Source organism: Enoplosus armatus, chromosome 11 (assembly GCF_043641665.1).
Source record: "Enoplosus armatus isolate fEnoArm2 chromosome 11, fEnoArm2.hap1, whole genome shotgun sequence".
Taxonomy (NCBI): domain Eukaryota; kingdom Metazoa; phylum Chordata; class Actinopteri; order Centrarchiformes; family Enoplosidae; genus Enoplosus; species Enoplosus armatus.
In genome coordinates, this window is record NC_092190.1 from 15,859,569 (window position 1) to 15,882,223 (window position 22,655).

General features: G+C 40.0%; 1 protein-coding gene across 1 annotated transcript in view; it reads left to right on the forward strand.

Annotated features, from left to right (window-relative positions):
• Window positions 1-22,655, forward strand: part of LOC139292665 (receptor tyrosine-protein kinase erbB-4-like) — a 155,827-nt gene that overhangs the window by 54,977 nt on the left and 78,195 nt on the right. Inside the window, exons 5-10 of the mRNA XM_070915027.1 lie at window positions 2,576-2,641; window positions 12,072-12,190; window positions 13,791-13,932; window positions 16,974-17,087; window positions 18,376-18,502; window positions 19,241-19,314. Coding sequence (XP_070771128.1) covers window positions 2,576-2,641; window positions 12,072-12,190; window positions 13,791-13,932; window positions 16,974-17,087; window positions 18,376-18,502; window positions 19,241-19,314 — 642 coding nt within the window. The remainder of the gene's footprint in view (window positions 1-2,575; window positions 2,642-12,071; window positions 12,191-13,790; window positions 13,933-16,973; window positions 17,088-18,375; window positions 18,503-19,240; window positions 19,315-22,655) is intronic.

Here is a 22,655-nt window from a genome sequence, read left to right on the forward strand (position 1 = left end):
TCATTTACACTAATTTATCAGATTTCGCGCAGCTCCCTCTGTAGCCACAAACACAGAGCAGACTCAAAATAAAGCTTTAAAGAGTATATCCACATCCATCCCATTGGCACTTTCAGGGGCCTTTCATAAGGCAGCAAGGGCTGGTAAGTTGTGAAAAGGAAAATGGTTCAAAGAAGACCCCACATCTTATCCTGCTTCATTCACGCCAAGTGACTGAGAGTGAGCAGCAAAACATTGTCATCACAAAATCACCCCTTGACCCCATTCTGTCACGCTTACCATAACAATCCACAATGATTGCTCACTCATTTTATGTTAATGCCCTACTGTAGCCAGCTGGAAGACGTTAATAAAAGCTTTGAATTATGAAGGGATTTATTAGGATGAAATAAACATAATTAATCTGTCAGGAGGTAGAGGGATGATGGTTGAAGTGTTGTCAGTTAAGTAAAGATGCATTAAGTCACCTCTTCTGACCCTTTTCTGTTCATTCACTGACTTAACCTCTTAACACACTCTACTTTTGTTATTAATCAAGCTGTTTGACATTCAAATCTGTTGTTGTTTTTTTTCTGCTTTTCTTTGTGCTGTCTTGTCTCGGTCGTCTCGTCTACAAATACAAAATTGCATATTAAGGTGCGTTATCATTATGGAACAAAATAAAAAAGTCTCTGCATATGTCCTTGGATTTTCCTTTCACAGCACTCGCTGAAGGCTTCAAATGTAGATTAACAGCTCCAAGCATTGATATTCTGCTCAATCACCCTCCTTTCTGCAGCCCCGTTAGCCCTAGATCGACCCTTACTCCCGTGCAAGTCCTCTTCTCCGCCAATAAATCAAGGGTCTCCAAACCTGTAATCCTCGATTGAGAACATAATCTCCATTTCATTCTTTGGGGAGACGCAAGCTTTACATTGTTATTACTTGTGACTTTATGCTGTGGTTATTGTGTTTATTGGTCTCTTTTCATAAACGAGACAGTTATTTTAAAATTCATGTCCCGTTGATTCAGTTGAGAACAACCCCCCCGCCCCCATCTGTCTTTTGCCCCACACCAGCCCTGGTATGGCAGCATTCTTGACATTTTAACCTTCAGGGGCTGTTTTTAAGAAAGCTGTAAAAGATTATGGTGCAGGACGAGGGATGGGACAGGTTTATACTAGGTCACTGAGAATTTATAAGTTGAGATAGTGTAGACCTTGCACACTAAATGAAAACTCTTTGGCTTGACTTCACAGGGCACCAGGCTCAGAGGAGAACAAAGATATAATTAAGTGCAGCAGAGGTTCTGCACACTTGGCACTGTCAGACAACCACTTATGGCTGGCTGACATTTGTATTATTATCCTGTTTGTATGCTGATTTGCATACAGTCAAGGCTGTCAACCTCTCTTACTCGAGCATCGTCAAAGTAGTTTGAGGGGAACAGACTTGAGAAACAGAGAAAAACAGAGGGACAGGAAAAGACAAAGACAGTCAGGGATAGACATTAAGTGAAAAAGAACCAAAGAGGAGTGATGAATCAGCAAGGGGTGGATTGAGGATGAAAGAGATGAAATGTGTGGTGGAGAGGGGAACGGACGAGGAAGAAGAGGAGAATAGAGGATGGAGAGGCTCGTGTTGGGGAATAGAGTGAGTCTCAATGCTAATAGCTCTCTTCTGGAGAGGCTGATGGACAGAGGACAGCACTTCTGCACTTATCCAGGCTCACTTCTCCTGCAGTCAATTACTAGACAGTCAATTAAGTCCTCCAAAAAATCCAGAAAGGCCCCGGCTAAAGCTCTGAGGGTATGATGCTGCTTTTTGCCGTTTTACCACTTTATCTCAACCAGATGTTTGCTGGCTTCATGCTGGGTAGTGGAGTGACAAGTGACGGAGTGAAGAACTGTCTTATAATAAATAACCTGTGTCAAGGTTATTTAAGTTTTTATGATTTGTACCAGTCGGATGAGATGCTGTGTTGTCACTAAAAGACTGAGACATGTTTCATCTTCTTTGCTGCATAACAATAAGAATACCTGGAAAAACACAAAAATTACAATTAATTTGTATTAACAAGGGTAGAAACTTTTTTTTTTAATTGATAAACATATCATCATCATCATATGATCATATAATTAACTACACACCAGTCCTGTCAAGTACATACATTTCTTGCAGATTGTGTTTATTATGTCAGATTCTAGTTATAATAAATATCAAGCACACACAAAGTGCTTGAAATGCACTTATAATGAAGCCTTGCATCTTCAAGAACAACACAAAACGCCACACACGCTCACGCTCACACACGCACACACACACACACACACACACACACACACACACACACACACACACACACACACATCAGGTGTATTTAAAGGTAAGCCAAAGGAACAGCCACATCCTCGTTCACTCTTTGGATCAATTTGGGCTTCAGTGGAGTGCTTGATGGCACGCAGACTCAGCTAACCGCCTCTATCCCATTTTAAGGTTCAACTAATATGGATTTTTGAAGGCTGATGCTGATCATATTTGTGATTAAGAAACCATTTGAAATGCCAATCCTCTCTTTACTTGAACTTGTGCTCAGGTCAAAAGTGCCATCGTTCCTGTAATGGTCGTTGCTGGGGACCCAAAGAGGACCAGTGTCAAAGCTGTAAGTACATTACTAATATACACATGACACACCACACGGCCTGATGATTTTATGCTAAATAGTTTGATTGTGAGAAATTTGGCTTGCTGTCATAGAAGAGTGTGAACTAAACTGTGTCTAACTAATGTGGTTGTGACATTTACATGTCTCAAAGCTTCAAATCAGGCAACTTGAGGAACCACTGTAGGTCAAAATGACATTTAGCAGGCATGTGACTTTAGTTGACTTCATCCATGTTTCATATCCAAACTACAGAGTATGATTTTTTCAGTTATTCATATGCCTTTCATGATAAATGGGAAACAATATGATCACATATAAAATTCTGTTGAGTTTTAACGTACTAAAAAGCATATTCTATTTAGTTTTACTCTACTCTGATCTGTTCTGACAACCATAACTGAAAAAAACCTATATGGTAATATTACTATTATCTATTCAGCTAGGTATTTATAGGAAGGTGGATGTCATTTGTATATTTAATTCATTTCCTACTAAAGTTCTTAAGATTCTTATGTGCATGATTTTATACTTTCCTTAATGAAGGTCTGGTGTTTCCTATAGGCTAAAGGAGCTAGAAAAAGACAGGGTTAGACATTCATAGACTGACTTTCATAATATAATATTGGTTGGTATTTTCAAAGGAGGTACGACAGATTTTTGTCATTTCCCATTATGAAAAATTAATTTACATCCATACCCAGGGGAACGTATTTTGAGTAGGGGGTACGACGGGCTTGCCTGAATTGAACCTCAAATTTTTTCTTGCTGATGTCAGCCAAAAAGTATTACATAAAGAAAATAAGACCTTTACTTTAATCATCTTAATGAACAGGCATAGCACCCATCACAGTGCAAAACAATGTTGCTACAGGCCAGAGACACAAGATACAAATAACAGCAATATTACGAGTACCAGTGCATGTCATTGTCAACAACAGTGTCCAATATTATCAGTAAAAATAGCAAAATAAAATAAATCCCTAATAAAATTACTTTTCAAGAGTAGACATAAGTTCGGCAGTATTATTGCTACTTTAACTATTAACTAATGTATGATTGTGCAATCCTGCTGTCTCCCTAAATAATAATATCAATAAGGTATTTGATTGTTCAAACTTTCGCCACTCAACAGCCGCTCTCATTTCAATATTTCTACATTACAAAATCACAGAAAAACCTTCCTTCACTTTTTTTCTGCACAATGGTGATGTCTGCTTACCTTACATAACTCCTGTTTATGTATTCTTAAGTTTTGCAAAATGTCACTGTGTACATGCATCACTGTTAGATGGGTGAGTCTTTTCTGAGTCATCGTACTGCGCATCCATGTCTTCAGGCACCGAGGAGTGGAGAAACATCTCTCGGATGATGCCACTGATATGGGAAGACAGAAGCACATTTTTGTGAGGTTTTCTACTTCTCTGAACAAACCTCTGGTTTGTGGGTGTAGTTTGGTGAGACATGAGGCCACTTCTGGGACTGTGCTGCATGGAGAATCCTTCGTAATGTCTCCCAACATCCTGTGTTGGAGCTTCAGGCAGCTTGTGTGCAGCTGCTTGGGAAAATGAAGGGGCTGTAGGTTTGGTTCCACGGCGTGGCCCTTGGCTGCATCAATTACCACAGAATCTCCCTCCAGTTCTGAAACCACAGCTTCATAAATTCATGTCTCTACCTGAATTGTTTCATTTTGGCTGCCACTGCTTCGGTCCCTTTGGTGTGCCGAAACCGGGCTGGGGTCCTGCTCAACCGGGAGACAGTGTCTGTCGCCACCTTCAGTCCGATTTTTCTTGCACGTCATCACCTTGGAAGTTATCTCCTCCACAACGCTGTCATCTCTCAGTGCTGTTATTTGTCCTTTTAGCACATTTGTACATTCAAGGGCCCCAAGCCTCTCTGATGAGCCTCACAGATCCCGAACAATGCTTCACAACACAGAAGACCAAAGAAAGTCCTTTAAGTGCCTGTTTGTGCAGCCCTCAGATTTTGGCTCTTGTTTCCCCCTTAACACTGTCCTGTCAAGCATTGCCGCGAAAGTAGCAGACCTAAGATGTTGATCACTACTTCATCAACACCAAAAAGTGGTTCAAAAAGTTGCTTGCGCTTTGATGAGTCTTTGACGACGATGGCTACACCTTGCACAGAGTTCAGCATCAACAATCGAACACATCTGAACAACAGCTCCAGTACGTCTTTGCCGTGCTCTGTTCTTTAACAGCTATGACTGATAGCAGGATAGAGATCGGTGCACTACCCAGAGCAGCTACTTTTTTAATTTGATTTATCTGTTCCTCCGCTACTGCAGCTGATGGGCTAACGTTAGCTGCTGCTTGGCTGTCCTCCTCTGGTGCAGACAACTGTATTTAGGCCTCTGTCAAAGTTGAAATGTGGTTGCTAGACTTGGATTAACTTATTTGGTTCCAGTTTGTGTTACTTTACTAATTTAGTTAGACAACTGGCAGTTTGTAATGTTTCAGGCAGATTTCAGCCTTGTAAATGGGCCATCCCTGAACAGGTATTTATGAGCCCTTAATGGCTGTGGAAATACCACCACCTCCAGCACACACACACACACACACACACACACATATCAACACTCAACAACATCCCTATATCCTCCCCAACACATCTACCACAAACCCCCCTACTGGGACCTCCCACCCTTCATACCAACTAATGGCAGCTGGGAGAGAATGTGAGAATGATTCACTACTGAGTCGATCAGCAGGGGAGAGCTCCATGTTACTCCCTCTCCTTCAGTCATCTTTCCTTTCAAATTCTCTGTTAGTGTCTCTCTCTCAGGTTCAACCATCTTGCTGTCTCAGTCTGCTTTTCTGTCTCTCTCTCTCTCTCTCTCTCTCTCTCTGTCTCTCTCTCTCTCTCTCTCTCTCTTTCTCTCTCTCTCACCTTTTTGGGCAAAGGATAATGTATAAGACACAGACAGACACACATACACACAGCCAAAACCAAATCAATGAGGTCTGAGAGCTGCAGGTCACAGACCACCAGTTGGCTCAAACCAAGGAATAAAAGGAATAAAAAATAACAATTCTGCTTTTGCACCTAAACTAAACCACCGAAGACGTTGCTTGTCATTCCTTTCCAAGTCGACCAATATCCGTGCCTTCCAAAACACATGACCTGGTGATTTACTGATCTCACACTGTTTTTAGGCAAAATATCTGTTTGTTAAAGAAGTCTTCATGGCCATGGTTATAAGAATGACTTTATTAAGGTTAGGAAAAGACCGCAGTCAGGGTTAAAATAAACCAATGCTGAATGTCAATAGGATGTGAGATCTCCCATGTCAAAAGGCACACGCTTTGTTGACCTATCCATCTACCCAGACGATTCCCTTTCAGGTTTTGCAGCACAAGCAACATCACATTACTTGTGCCCTTACTTTTTGAGGGACAAAGGTCAGACTTGAAACTGCTGCAAGAGGTCATTTTAGGCATTTGAACAAATGATTGATGCTGGTGTTTTTATTGGGAGGACATTCTCCACAGTCCAGGAGTTATAAGCCAAAGCATAAAGCAATTTATATATGGCCCATGGCCTAACTAAGGACCAAGGGTAATTGAATCTATTGAGTATTTTTAAGATATGAAAACTACAAACAAACAGGAACCAGACCATGCTGTCCTCAGCTAAGGTCATGTGCTTTGAACTAGCATGGACCACTTTTCCCATCAACAGTGTTGACAGGTAAATGTATCAAAAGTGTAAGTATTGCCTTTCAGGGAGGTCTAGATGTTGCTAATGTTTAATATCCCATATACATGACTGCACTTTAGTAAATGTACTTTTTCTTCTACCACTACTACATTAACTAGTTCCTAACTCTGTGCCATTGTTGGCATTTACTTTAGTCACCATGGTTACAAGTATCAACAAAGAGAACTACTATCACTCAAGTTTTGACATCAAGCATACAGAGCAATGCAGGATCCATGACACACTAATAAGTTTGCCAGCTTTGTTAAGTAAAGAGACCAACAGTACAACCTGCCAAAAATGTGGTACATTTCTTTAAACAGGGAACATGAAAAAGTGTAAAGTTATCATTATTCTGCCTGCAATTTATCAATCTGCTGTCACAGATACTAACACTCTGTCTCTACAGATGTCCATCCATCCATTTTTTCATCATCCCTCCATCTGTGTCTAACACACCGCTTCACCATCCCTACAGACACACACACACACACACACACACACGGAAGCTCGATCTTTAATATTTAGTAGTGGACCAGAACATACGCAATACGAACCACACACTGAAACTTTACAACTCTAACTATAGCAAGTTCATATTCATGCAAGCAAAAAAGCACACACACATTTTTTCCTCTCTCCATTAGATACCACTACCCTTGCCATCAATTTCCCTCCTCTATTCCCATCACTCTCTGCGCAGACCACTTCATCCATGCCTTCCAACCCTGGCATGTCTCATCTTATTTGTTCTGCGGTCGCGATCTCATTAAGATAATGAGGAATGAACTGTTTGACCAGGACCTGTTAACAACACGTCACATACCAGCCCCCGATAAGCCCTGGCCCTGTCTGTCTGCCTCCTTTTAGTCATTATCGTTATCTCGCCATCTTCATCTATACATGGAAGTCATGATTCATTCTTCATCTGCCTTTTTTTCCTCACAACCTTTCATTTTATTGTGCTGATATACATGGAATGGGTAAGTGTAAAAATATCAAATGGAAAAAGACTTCAAAGATGCTTTTTGTGACATTTTCATGAATAATTATTCAACTGTCTCAAAATCAACAATAGACAGCAGCTTTTGGTGTCAGCAACTCAGGGGAAAAGCGAACACACTCAAGAAGTAAATTACAACTCAGTACAACTCCTGGCATTGAAAACCACAGAAATATGACAATAGAGGAGTGTGCCCATAAAAGTGTATGTAGAGAACGTTTCCTCAAAGTAGACGATGAACAAAATGTGGTATATCAAGTGTGGTATATCAGTGTTTAATTTAGTTGAATAATTTACAATAAAATTGTGCTATTTGGAAAAAAAGATATTCTTGAGTTGAAAATCCTTACCTTTTTCTACATGTACTTGACAGATTTCCACAATGTGAAAATGTGGCAGACCTTGGTCACAGCAGTCCTTTACACAGGTGAACCTAGTAACATTAATAATGGCATTCTATTATCTATTACCAGAGCTACTCTGGAATGGGAGCACCGGTGCTGTACAATTTCCCCCCGGGGATCAATAAAGTATTTCTGATTCTGATTCTGATTCTGAGGAGCTGATTGTTCAAGCTGTGTCACAACACCTACTGTAAATGGAACAGCCATCGTAAAAGTTACTAGTTGCACCCGTGCACTTCCTGCTATTGCAAGTCAAAATATCCACAATAAGAAAGGTCTGTTTGGAGGTAAGAACAACCTAGTTGTTAGTATTTCCAGAGACAGGCATCATCAAACATTGAAACCTGAAGTATGGAGGGGGGTGGGGGGTTAATGGAGATCCCTAGCCAGCTAATGGTGAGCCAGACAAATATTACCATCAGCAAACAAACTATGATTCATTTTTAAACCACAATTCAATGCTAAAAATCTTAACTGTCCACAACAGTTAACGTGACTCTTCTCAGACCTGAGTCCAGAGTGTATAAAAGGATGTACTGGCGCTTGTTTGCTTTGTACACAGTCAAATTAGCTTATAGGCTATAAGCCGATGCTGCTGTCTGTTGATAATTCTTCTCCAACAAGTCACTGCTGTTGTTGGCTGGGCCTGCTGAGCAGCAGCTGTTTCGCTAGTTTTTCAAAAGTTTATTTCAGCATGGAAATATTTACTGTTTTTCTTTTTGTCTGGTAAGCCATCAGCTGGCAAGGAGGTCCCAGACCACAACTAGCAGCCTAAGCTAAGGATCAATACCATTCCTATTAAGTAACTTAACACATTTCAAAATATCCAAACTATCCCTTTCATCTAGCCTAAAAACAATCTGAGGACACGCTACTTCCAACCACCCAAGCATTGTGCTTAAATTACATTTAATCAGACAAAATATGAGATTGCATCTATCAATCCTACAAGAAATTATTTTTTGTCATTTTGGGGCAGCAGAAACAAGGTGTGATATTATCACCTTTTAAGTTGATATTTACACATCCAGCAGTAAAGGAGCAACATTTTCAGTCATTTAGAGTTGTGTTTCTGGCCACATTGCAAATATAAATAGCATATTTACTTTCCTTTTAGCTCTGTTTTGGTCTTTTCCAATGCTTGAGGGAATTATCTGGCTGTTTAGCTGCTAAATGCTCCACTGTGTTCACCAGCTAGTTGCTGCAGTAACTGCATCTGTCTACTGTTTTGTGCTGGGCAGGTAGTGTGTAGTTGATTTTAAGGTTCTCATTCATCACAGTGAGCGACCCTTTTCACACTGTGACATTGTTTTCACATTGTGATTTGATGAGTAGTTTTTATAAAGTTGTTGATATAGCGGCAATAAAAAATCTCTATTTTGGGCAGTAATGCATACATTAATTGAGTTTATTTGTAATTTAGTAAATTTCCTCAAATACAATACAGTAACTGTGTTTTGTAATGTGGCGTAGTTAGAAACTAATGCAGCTGAAAACTGATACATCTAAATATTTGCTCATATGGAGGGTGAGAAGGCCACAGTCAGCACAGTGATTACCTTGGGATATTATGTAACATGCATAGAGAAACTGGAGAATTTCTTTCTTTGTGTCTACCTTTGTTTACTGCCTGGCATTGGAAGAAAGCTCTGAGGAGCAATGGATCTTCTAAAACACAGTAAAGATACACACAGTGAGATTAGAATATCACATATAATAGCTGAATAGCATGAGATATGTGGTCACAAACATCCCACTGGGATCAGATTGAAGATGTGAAATTGTGCTGTGTTGACATTTTCTTAATTTTATTACACAGCTAATCAATAAGATTTCTACTTCTCAGATAAATCATCATCTTTCATTCATACTCTTGTTTCAGAATTAAGCACCACGTTGAACACCCTCATCAAACCAAAACCTTGTGAGAAAAGTGGCATTTGGATTCCAGTGATCCCAGTGATGACAAAAAAAAGTTTCAAAGAATCTAAAGAAACTCCTCAAACCCATCCTGCAGCACACTCCTCCACTGTCTGTCAGGTTATTATTTATCATTGTGTTCCAAACCTACATCTTGCCAAAGATTATTCTAAAATATAATGATTCTTAGCAACATTTTGCTAAACACTGTTTGAAACATACTTAATATAAGGAGTATGCTGCAAGAGTGGAAGACATTTTTATACACTACTTTTTTCTTTTTCTATTACTATTATAACTATTGTGACTGATATGAAATCAAGCTGACACTTTATGCCTTCTACTTCTCAGTGAAATTTGCGTGGATTCCAAGATAAATTTCACTTAGTATAGAAAGTTTTTCCACCACAAAAAATGAATAAATAAAATAAAAAATGCCATCATCAAACCACATGTGAAAAAGCACATTTTAGCTCATGTAAATGGGAAGTAAGAGGCAGCGGTTCCCGTGACTGATGCCGCTGTCCACAGCCTGTTCAATTGGAAGCTTCCAGGCATATTTTATGAGATGGATTCCTTTTGTATTTTGTCGTCGCCAGCCTGTTTTTTTCTTTTTTTTCTTAAGGTGGAAGTTTAAATCCAAATTGATCAACAGCATTGCGTCTCTCTCTTGGCAAAGTAATTTGTTTGACAAAGTGTCTTTTGAATAAAGTAGGCCCTTTCATTCTAGCCCAGGCACCGTTAATGGAATGCCACTGATGGTATGTTAGGCGTTGGGTGAAGTGTGTGAGTGTGTGTTTGGCGAGTTGTCTGTGGTTTGTATCCATCACTGTGATAGTATCTCGTCACTGCAATGCCCAAAGGGAAACACAGCACACATCAAAACACAAATACATGCACATTCACACACTAGCATTGGGTTTGTAATGTTGTACACTAACATTGTTACAATTTCAATCTCAGCAATGATGTCTGTGACTAATTTACTTTTACCTTTATTAATACATCTGATTATAAAAATAAAGCTGAATGATCCAGTAACTACATTTTATTTAGTTTTCCTTCATCATTTGTTGTTTTCCTCAAATCCTTTTATTAGAAATGCTAGAAAGCCATTTTGTGTTAGGAACTATTGCTACTACTTGATTGTATACGCTCAAGGGAGAAAGAAAATGGGATATCAGTACATGTTGGTTTTCTCAGTAAAAAAGGAAAATTGGCTGGATACTGATTTTTCAGGAACAATGGGATTTTTGGTGGTAAAATGGAAGTATTAACATGTTATGCAACAAATGAAATTAAAAAAGCACCAGTCAAGCCACTGAATGAGTACAGTGAACACCCCTTGTTTTCCAGTAAGTCCTATGAAATACATATGCTGTGCATACTTTTACACACTTCCAGCAGCAACTGTATGCATTTTTTTCACTACTTGATCCATCCCCAATAGCTTGTAGTTTATAAGGTTTTCCTGCTCTATCATATAAATCCAACTGCTGACACTTGGCTGTGTCTTTTACCAGCTGTCTTTATCCATGAAATGGCCTGTGAGTCCTGTGCACATTTACATATGGCTGTCAAGAAGCGAGGCAAACAGGCACACGGCAGCCCACATGACTATGACAGGCATGCGAGGAAACGGTGGACAGACGTTCACCATGACAGGACGGCAGTACACTGAGTCAGATAGGAATCGCTATGTCTCTGTCAAATCCAGCTAGAGACCCTCAGAGGAGCACGCAGGGAGAGGAAAACATGATTGAAGATAGCTAATAGGTGGCAGAGATGCTTTGGCTTCGGCTGAACTCGCCACACACAAATGCATACACACATACAAACACACACACACGCATACGTTGTACCGGGCGATTGCAGTGCAGATGTTAGACAATCAGACTTGTGACGGGCCATCCAGCTGTGTATCCAGTATTCAGTGGTAGAGGAATGTGATGTGCATGGACATTTTAGATGGAAGCCGTACTGTCTGAATTAATTGAATTCTTATTCAATTCAGTTGAATAGCTTACATACCTACATGACGCTCATTCTACATATTGCCAGATCAGAAGATTGAATCACACTCACTGCAGAGCAAGAACAGTCATATAAGAACAAATTAGCTATCTTTTTCATGTCATTCTTCATTCAGTATCCTTTTCCAATTTTATTCAAGTTTTACAGTGATACATTTGAAATGAGTGTAGCCTACTGTTTTACTCTTGCTCTTAAGGCTGCCTAACTATTGTTCATCAATATTATGTTACCACGAGTCACGTGAATTTGCATCCAGAAACATTTTGATCTTGGAGTGTGCGGTAATTTGCTTGTCACATGATGTATGTATTCTCTCTTTCTCTCTCTCTTTCCTACATATATCACTCCACAGTAACCAAGACAGTGTGTGCCGAGCAGTGTGATGGCCGTTGCTTTGGTCCCTATGTTAGTGATTGCTGCCATCGTGAGTGTGCAGGTGGTTGCTATGGACCAAAGGACACAGATTGCTTTGTAAGTCAACACACACACACACAAACATTTACTTTACAGCATTCTGTGAAAAGAAACACAGGTTTAATCCAGTTGTTGATGTGGTAATATCATACCAAACTCAGAAACATTTCCTGATCATACTGTACTTTACATTTCCTGTTTTTCACAAACCAGACACTTTTTACTTTGGACTTTTAACTTCCTTTGATTCGTGGTGATTCTGCAAAAGGTTTTCTCCCTTCCAGACTCAATTCGTAGCGTGAAAATGCCACCCGTACGACAAATATCATTAAATGACATTTAATTCCCATTTTTTCCTGACATGAGTGTCATTGTTAAGTACAGACTTCACCAGGCCCCCCTCAATCCTTGCTCTTCGCCGCGTGCTTTATCAGTTTTATCTTCATCCCTCTGCATGTTAAACTTGTTTCTGCACTGGTAATTCAGAGCCCATCACTTATGGAGCTCCTGACTCCGCCTGACTTTGGACAGGCAAGTTCTTGCTCATTATGTTTTTGCTCTTCTTGATTCTTCACACTTCATCTTTTATTATACTCAACATAGATAAGTCAGGAAGTCATTTTGAGCTACTCTCCAAGTGAGAGAGCAAAGTCTTGATTGTCTCTTATCAAATGTATTAATTGTCTTGTCTTGACATAAGACCTAATTTCCAGAACATTAGCATAAATATTATTTTATTTTATCAAACACACTTGATTTTATCTTACAATTGTGGACTACACATACACTCTACTGTAAACTAGTTTTAAGGCTCTTCCCCTGTCTGTATCTCCCTGCCACTGCCTATTTTTCTCTCTGACTTATGCCTCATCTTTTTATAAGAATCAATAATGAATAAAGCAGGAAATTATTTTGAGCTACACCCCAAATGAGAGCAAAAGCCTTGATTGACAATTATCAAATTATTATTAGGGGGTGTAAAGGGGTATACGCAACATCTCTGGTTCAGTTCATACCTGAGTTTTGGGATCAGTGTTTGGTGTGTTTTGGGGACAGCAGAAGGGGAGTTAGGTAGCTCTCTGTAGCCCTGGAGGTACATCGATTGGCGGTGGAAGCTGTGAAGGAATATTATATTGGGGCTTAAACCATGTACAGTAAATAGACAGATTGGGGTGATGCCATCGCAAATGGTTTAGCATGTTTTATTGTGTGGGTTTCCAGAAACATTTCGGTTCAACTTTGGTTCAGCCGTGTCGATACACAATTTTTGTCTGACCCACCACTCTTTCTCTTTGTTTCCCACTTTATTCTCTGTCTGCACGATTCAATAATGTCACCTCTGGGCACTCTAGTGGGAAATCTCAATTCAAATCTGGTGTAGTGAAATTAATGTTTGGATCCTCTCATGATGTTTAAGCTCAAGTATTAGTGTTGTGTGCTATGTAGGTTTTTAAAGGCACACATCCAAAATCCAATTAACCCCTTTACTGTATGCATGCTACAGTACCACCAGGGATAAGTGAGAAAATGTGTTTGGTTTTTTTTATTTGGGTGAAATTACCCTTTAAATAAAGAATCTAAATACTTGTTCCACCACTATATGAGCTCTGTGTGTGTGTGTGTGTGTGTGTGTGTGTGTGTGTGTGTGTTTTTGCAGGCCTGCACTAACTTCAACGACAGTGGGGCATGTGTGACCCAGTGCCCCCAGCCATTTGTCTACAACCCCACCACCTTCCAGCTGGAGCACAATCCCAGGGCGAAGTACACCTATGGAGCCTTCTGTGTCAAGAAGTGTCCACGTAAGTCATACCACCCGACAAACACACACACCTGTTTTACTACTATACTTGTGATGACATTACATGAATTCCCTAAATATTTATCTTAAGTGAAATACAGCTTGTCTTATGTTTTCTGAAGATAACTTGTATGCATGTGAGTGCGATCTTGTATGTCTATCTTTGTGAGGACCAATTCGAGATTTTTCCTTGGGAATGAGGACATTGGTGCTGGTCTTCACTTCTACAAAGGGCTGTTTAAGGCTTAAGACTTGTTTTAAGGTTAGGGGTAGAGTCCTAGCTTCAATGGGCCTTGACATAGATTATTCAATTCTGTGGATCTCTACTGGAGGAATAGAAACACATTTATTCCAAAAGGGGTTGGGGGGCGCTCTCTAACACATTCATCTAAAATCTCCCATAGGTGATTCTAGTTGAGATCTGGTGGTGTGTTTTTTGTCTCTAATTTGCCGTCTGTATATTCAAGTGGACATAAGGTTTTACAAGGACACAAGTTGTATAACACTCACTCACTCAAGAATTGCAGTGCCCTTTTGGTGTCAAGGATGACCGGAGTTTGTGCATTTCACCTGCCCACTCAAGCCTCACTGAACTGTGGCACAAGGCATGGCCCTCGTCACTGAAGAGGCAGTTTGAAACTTAGCCCTGGTTCACATGTGGCAGTGGTGTGGAATGACCCAACAGATTTGTCAATATGGGCCACAACTTGCAGAGAAGGGACTATTGAGGAAGCCTCCTCCATTATAGATACCAGGACCTAGCTGCTAATTACTTCCTACCCGTAGCAAAGCTTTTCTGTGGTTTGCCAATAACATGTGTTTGATCCTTTTGCTCAATACCTTTGAAGTGTTTCTTGCAATAGGATATGGGTCTCTACAGAATAACAAGACTAGCTAGAGTCACTACTCATACTAATCTGTACTTTGCACTATTTCCACATAAAGAAATACCAAATAATCAGAGGCTATGCCTTGTTCAGTTGCATTGCATTTCTGTGATGGTACTAACATTGTTTGACACTGATTTAGCAAATTGGAAGCAACTGGGATTTCATTCTATTGCTATGAAATACATTCATTCTTTAACACACAACTCGCAGTTGTACTGTTGGTCCAGGTCTCACCCCAACACTCATTCATCTTGATGAGCTGATGAGCGGTTGGGATGACTGGTATTCGCCAAAGCCAGTACAGGTGTTAAAGAAGCAGAAGGTTTGGTCTGCATCACCATTTCCTCTTACTGTTTCATGACATTGTTACTCTTGGTATTACTCCTCTGTTCTGTGACCACAAGCCAGCTAACCACTAACCGCTCACCACGCACACAGCTAATTATGGACGCCCCATGGTGTTCCCGACATCAGTGAAAAGGCCAACCAGCAGGGAGGGAAGTGTGACTTGTGCAAAATATTGACATGGGAATGTGCAATGGTTCTTAGTATGAAGTATGTAGGGTCTATGGGAGACAGGTTTTAAAATTAAAATAGCTATACAGTGTTTAAACTGAAGACAATGGAGTGTGCAAATGTTCATTGTATATGATATATATATATATATATATATATATATATATATATATATATATATATATATATATAATATGTGCAATACTGCATTTTGCGTTAATGTAATGCATTGAGTCCGATGTGGGGTCTTTATGTTATTGTAACATGTATTCTCTATAGGGAGGATAAGAGTCTGTCAGTGGGGGCCCCAGGCCTTGTTGATGAGGAAAGCTGCAGATGGGAACAAACTGTTCTTCTACTGTGAAGTTTTGGTCCTGAGGGACCGCAGCCTCCTGCTGGAGGGGGGTGTCTAAAGGAATTTGTGTCTGGGGTGGGAGGGGTCAGCCACAATCTTACCTGTAGACGTACAGGTCCTGGAGGGGTGGCAAATTGCAAATGATATGCTGCAGTCTGCCCTTGACCTTGGCAGTGGCAGCAGCGTACCAGATGGTGATGGAGGAGGTGAGGATGGACTCAATGATGGTGGTGTAGAAGTGCACCATCATTGACTTTGGCAGGTTTAACTTCCTCAGCTGCCGTGGCAAGTACATCCTCTGCTGTGCCTTCTTGGTGATGGAGCCGCTTAAGGTCCTGGGTGATGATGGTGCCCAGTGAGTGGAAGGACTCCACAGTGTCGACTTGGGAGTCACACAGGGTGATGGGTGTGGGTGGGGCTGAGTTCTTCCTGAAATCCACAATCTCTCCACAGTCTTTGTTAAGTTGTTCAGTTAGCACCAGGTCACCAGATGGTCAAATCTCCCACCTGTAGGCGGACTCATCCCCACCAGAGATGAGCGCAATGAGGGTGGTGTCATCCGCAAACTTCAGGGGCTTGACAGACTGATGACTGGAAGTGCAGCTTTTGGTGTACAGGTAGAAGAGTAGAGGGGAAAGAAACCTTCAAATGCTGCCTCCTATCAGACAGGAAGTCTGTGATCCACCTGCAGGTGGAGTCAAACACATTTAGCTGGGAGAACTTGTCCTGCAGCAGAGCCGGGATGATTGTATTAAAGGCAGAGCCTCAGTCCACAAACAAGATCCTGTCTTAGGTTCCTGTGGTCCTTGTTTTTTTGGGTATGGGGATGATGGTGGAGGTTCTGAACCAGGCTGGTACGTGGCATGTCTCCAGTGAGATGTTAAAGATGTCTGTGAACACTGGAGACAGCTGATCAGCACAGTGCTGGGGTACAGTGGAAGTTCTGCCTCTTGAAAAGTCGGTAGACATCCCTCCCTCTTGTGGAAGCAGAGGAGAGGGCATCTGAGGTGGGCAGTAGTGGAGAGACTTTTTTTCACTGATGAATATGAATATTGAAAGAATGAATATATACTTAAGCATCATTTTAATTTTAAGTTGGCATGCTAAAAACTCCAAACATGTGCGGTCAGGATAGCACCAGTCAGTCAAAGTGAATGAAAGTGACTTTCAACACTTTTTTATGTGATTGCCTCTACCAAGTGCCACTTATTGTACTATATGTTCCTGTGTGACAAACAGCAGCCATCTGTACTTGACATTTACGATGAATTGTTTTTTCAGATAACTTTGTGGTGGACCATAGCTCCTGTGTGAGAGCGTGTCCCAGCAACAAGATGGAGGTGGAGGAGAACCGCATTAAGATGTGCATTCCTTGTACTGACATCTGCCCGAAAGGTAAACCACAAACAGATGATTAGAAATAAAGTAACTTTTATTGGTAATTAATTATGTCCCCATTTATTTAGCCATTTATGAAGTTGTTAAAACAAAAAACCATTGGTAATCTGTCACTGTTAATATTGGGCATGCTAACGGGATGCTATGTGTAAATGCTACACATAAATCAATCAATAAATTATTACCACATTAATTCTTAGACATTGCAACAATAAACAAACAGGTCTGTCACTGGCCTTTGCACTGTTTTTACATCAGACCACCAGCTTCAGTTTGGTTTGAAAGGTTCTGGATTGCTTTATGCCAAACACAGGAGGGACGTGATAATCTTCCCCTGCAAAAAGAGTTTTAGACAGACTGGGTGCAAAACCTGTAGAACAGGGTTAATAGAAAATGTAGTTTGTTTGTTTTTGTGAAACGTTTTCTGTTTTACATTATTGTTCATTAAAAAGTTATACAGTGAACCCTCGTTTTTTGCGGGGGTTACGTTCCAAAAAGAACCCGTGATAGGCTAAATCCGTGAAGTAGAAACCTTTATTTTTTTTACAATTATTATACAATTAAATACTCTATTATACAATTAAATACTCTATTATATTTTTACAGGCCCAAGCATTTGTTTAACAAATAAAAGTACTGTATAAACGTTTTTTGTTTTTTTTTTACAAATAACTACTGTACTGTCAAATAATAATTTTAATCATCAATGTGAACTGAAGGCTTCAAATTGCGGAGATCAGCACTGCCCCACCGCGACCCGAGTAATTGGATTCGAACGGGAGAAAATGAAAAATGATTATGAAAAAAAATACAAAGTACAGTCGGACAAATAGTGACTCACGTGTATTTCACTGCTCTTCTGACTGAGCCGCTGCATCCTGCCTTTTGGGCCCGACCGCAGGTGACTTTGTCGGTGCAGAAGGTTTTGTCGACATTATGGGTTTTAGAGAAACTTGAAATTGCAAGAGAATTTGCACGTACGTAACGTAAATTTGGCAAGCTGTTTTACGTACGTGTACATATTAAACCGCAACGTTATTGACGCACAGGTAGAGAAGAAGCGGAGAGACTGTTTAGCCAATCAGAATGCAGAACACAATGCACGATGCAAATCCGTGAAGTAGCGAGACCGTGAAAAGTGAACCGCGTTATAGCGAGGGTTCACTGTATACTGATATTTTAAAATATGGCACATTTCATGCCTTTAAATGTCCATTCTTTTAACCTAATGTCTAAAGACATTTAATCGAAGTAATTAATTTTGCTATCTCACTATGTGTTCCAGCGTGTGATGGCATCGGTACAGCCAGCCTACAGACAGCTCAGACAGTGGACTCCAGCAACATTGACAAGTTTGTCAACTGCACCAAAATCAACGGCAACTTGGTGTTCCTCATCACTGGGATCAAAGGGTGAGAGTTGAGAACATTTAGCTTCTCAGAATGATAAAAGATGGTGTGTCTTAATGGAACTGTGATCATGCGTGGACATTTTGTGTCCTGTCTAAAGAGTAAAGCAAAGAAGGCATGGGTTGAAGATATTAAAATGAAATGTTCAATCAATTCTTGAATATTTCATAATTATTATTATTTTATAATTATTGAAACTGACTTTAAATGGAAATTGCTTGAGATAAGAGTGTCACCTAAAAGCCTGAATAAAACAATTAAGCACGGTGTTAATTGTTTGAATGAATATAAATGATGTTACCAGTGTCAGTGATGGTAAGTGGGAGGTGAGTGTGCTTAAAGTGCCCAGACTAAGAAGAGTGCTGGTAAATGTATATGTGCATAAACTACTCTAAGCAGTGTAGAAGGAATCTCTTGTGGGGAGAGCGTGGCATGTAAGAGTGTAGAGAGTGACTGTAGGAGACAAAGCAAACATGCGTATTTTATTTATGGATGGATATACAGTACATGTATGCATGCAAGTAATCATTCACAAGTGATTTAGCAACTTTAGCAAGAAAAAAATAAGACATATTACACAAACATCACATTCTTTACTGATTTGATCTGATATTCTCAATTGTCATGTTCTATGTCAGGATGAGTGCAGCTCATTTTTCATTGTTGTGATTAAGACACACATTGCTTAATATATCGGTGCAATATTGAATGGAGATGCTATGATCTGTCTGTTTTTCACAGGGATGTCTATCACAACATTGAAGCTTTGGACCCAGAAAAACTCAATGTATTCCGCACTGTTCGGGAGGTCACAGGTGAGTAATGTCACTTGTACAGCATACATCTCTGCACATGCATGCAAATGAATAATAAATGAATGAATAAAAAAAATAAATAAAATGTACTCTTACCTTTATCCCTCCTCTTCCACTTTTATATATATATATATAGTGTGCATATATGTGATGCTCGTGTATGTATTTGTGTGTATTTTCTCAAGTCTACCCCACTCCCCCCTGAGACTGTCCACACCAAGGACAGACATTGCAGCATAAGATGAATATCAGATGAGTCTTTCAATCTCCTCTGTCTCTCTGCTGCTTCTCCCTCTGGGAGTCCCTAGCCTTGAGTCCCACAGTCCCAGCTCTCCCTTCACGCACCATGAAGAAAAGATCCAGAACATGTGGTGCGCATCGTTAATCCTCCAGCTCCCCTATGTCACCGCCACCTCTGAGCTGCATGTATACTGTCATTTTTCTCACCCAGACATTTGACAATGCCATCAGAAAGAAACCTTGTATCTCCGACGTGACACTCCCTCATGAAATGAGAAAATATTACTGTTGAAATATTGTTGGTGACATTTTTGACTTATGAGGGAGGTTTACAAAAACAGAAGCTTTATGAAACGGTATCCCCCCCTTTCCCCTTAAAAATACACATTTATCTAGGACTGTGTTTAACTCTGATGAAGCAGGATTACATTTATTGTGTTTTGGTAGTAAAAAGCATCTCTGGAATACACATTGAAAAAAATATTTTTGTTACATATTAGACCTCCTTTACAACTGATGACAAGGAAATATTCATATACTTGATGGTAGTATTCGTAATATATGGGGCAATAAATGCACAAAATGAAGTGCCAGTATAAATGCAGTGGTAGTGGATGATTCCTGCCTGTATTTTGTTTTCCTACATGCTCAGTTATACTGCTCATGCTTTTGTGGCGCCACCACACCTTTCTACATGCTCTTAATTCAAAGCAATTCAAAGCAAACCACTCTGAAAAGCATTTGGTTTGTTGGAGTTCAAGAGTAAACAGAGTAGTTTAGGTTGGTGAGTGAGCCAACTAATACATTCTGTATCAAAAATGACCAGGTTTTATTAATGTGCTTAGTTACCTTCGTTTGAAAATAGCAACGGACCGCAGAAGTCAATTATAGCTCATTTGTAAGCCTCTTTAAAGGTCAGCCCACAAATCACATCGACTTTGTTTCCAACAAGTTGCAGTCCATTGGTTGACAGAGACAGGAACAGATAGAAAAATCTAAGCACATGTAACAATCAGACAAACGAGAAGACAAAACAAATTAACAAATCTATATAATCTTGTAAGGGGTAAGGAACCATCAAATACACCATGATTGTGCTCAGTCTAAGAGATTTCCTGTCAGCTGAGCGTGCAAAAGGTGCCAAAGAGAAGAGATTAAAATGGTTTTAAACTTAACTGTAATTAGCTGCTGTCTTCACACACAGTAAATCACATATTAATTTCAGATTGTGAGCTCAAAATGTAGGAAATGCACAGAACATGCCTTTCAAGTAGCCACACAAACCTGGCCCAGAGTGCACCTGCTCCTGAATACATTTTAAAGCATTTTTGTATAACTGATAAAAACCTGAATACTAAGGAAGAATGAAAATGCTAAGTGCACTAATGTAAGTTTACCAAGACAAAATTAAAAACTTGCCCTTCAAAGGGTTTTTTTGTTTGTTTGTTTTTGTTTTTTCTCTTTTGGTTATGCATGGCAGTTTGAGAGCAGGTGACGAACCATTGGCCAAACACCATGTAGCCAGAGATGTGCTTCAGCTCAGCTTGTCATCTCTCCAAGCTGTCAAGAGAACGTGGCTTCTGACAGAGGCAGTCAACCTGCCTCTGTGACCCCAAGGTCACAACTAGCATTGCTCTAGCTTTCAAATGAGCTGTGTAGGAGGAGAGCTCTCGTCCTACTCACCAGCACACCTCTCTTTCTCCCCAATTCTTTTCTTTTCTGTCTTTCTTTATTTCTTCCTTTCAGTAACTTGAGATTTCAGGTTTCACCAAAAGAATGGGCGATCGACTCTCGCAATTTAGCATACTTGGGTCTCTCTGTGTTGTGACTCGGAACGTAATCACCACAACTTAAGCACTCTTAACCTTTGCTTGTGAGCCCATGGCCTTCCTCTCTAAGTGGCTCCATGCTGTAATTTGCTTTGTGCATTGGTGTGCCACTGATGTGACTCTCAGCAGAACATGAACTGCTGCTGGCTTATCTTTTCACTTTGCTTTTTCTGCACAAAACCACTCATTGAAAGAAGAGGCGAAAATAGTGAAAGATTAAGAAGAGGCTAAAAGCTTTTTTTTGTCCATCACATTAACAATATCGATATTGAATAGGTGCCATTTTCATTGAGTAAAAACAGGAATAGGGTACATAATAGATAAAATACTTTTTTTTCTCACATTAAATAACCTAACCTAACAAATTCATGAAGTCAGTCTCAGAGTGAGTTGTGCTAGTACTTTCCACCTTGTACATATGTAGCATGTGTGCTGCTGTTATAATGCTGCCCAATATTACATTAGGCAAGTGTGCAGCAGGTAATAGCTTGTTACCTTGATTAGGAGGCACCCCCATCCCCCGAAAGAACACTATGCTGGAGCTGTGAGGTACCTCAGCACTGCAGGTTTAGTCATTAAGACAATTTGTGCCGACAAGTACAACACTAATGATTCCATAGCACTGTTGCCTCTGAGCTAAGAGGCCCTCAGCATCCTGAACTACACATCATGAGGTCAGAGATAGGGATGCAATAAACAAGCTGGACAAATACCAAAACTGCTGTTAGCTTGTTAACAACCATTCCCCTGCAAGACATTTTAGGATTCTGTATAAATATCACATAATACTTTATAAGGGAATAAATTCCCATTACTATTCTATCATAATGGCAGCCATTATTATAACCATATCGTATCTTCTCCGGGAATTGAGGTAAAGGAGTGAATAGAGCAATAAAGACTATTATATTATACATTGCTTAGAGAAGTATTGTTTTCCATTTTAGGAAATTGTAATAATATTACATTTATTTTGGTTATAACTATTGTGTTCTTGCATAAGAAGAATAGCTCTAGTGTGAGGATGTGTATCAACTTGCTCATGTCCATTTGCATGAGCCCTGGTGTGTGATTCCTCACAATTACCTGACTTTTTTTTCTTTCTCATTTCCTCATCAAACACTCTTAATCAGCGTTCTCTCAGACCCTGCTGCTGCTCAGCTGGGATTGACATAACAAACAAAACGATGTCCGCGAACTGATAAACGTGCTGTTGAAGGTTATTGCTCTCTTGTCAACAAGCCACGAGCGGCCTTCTTCTCTACAACTCAC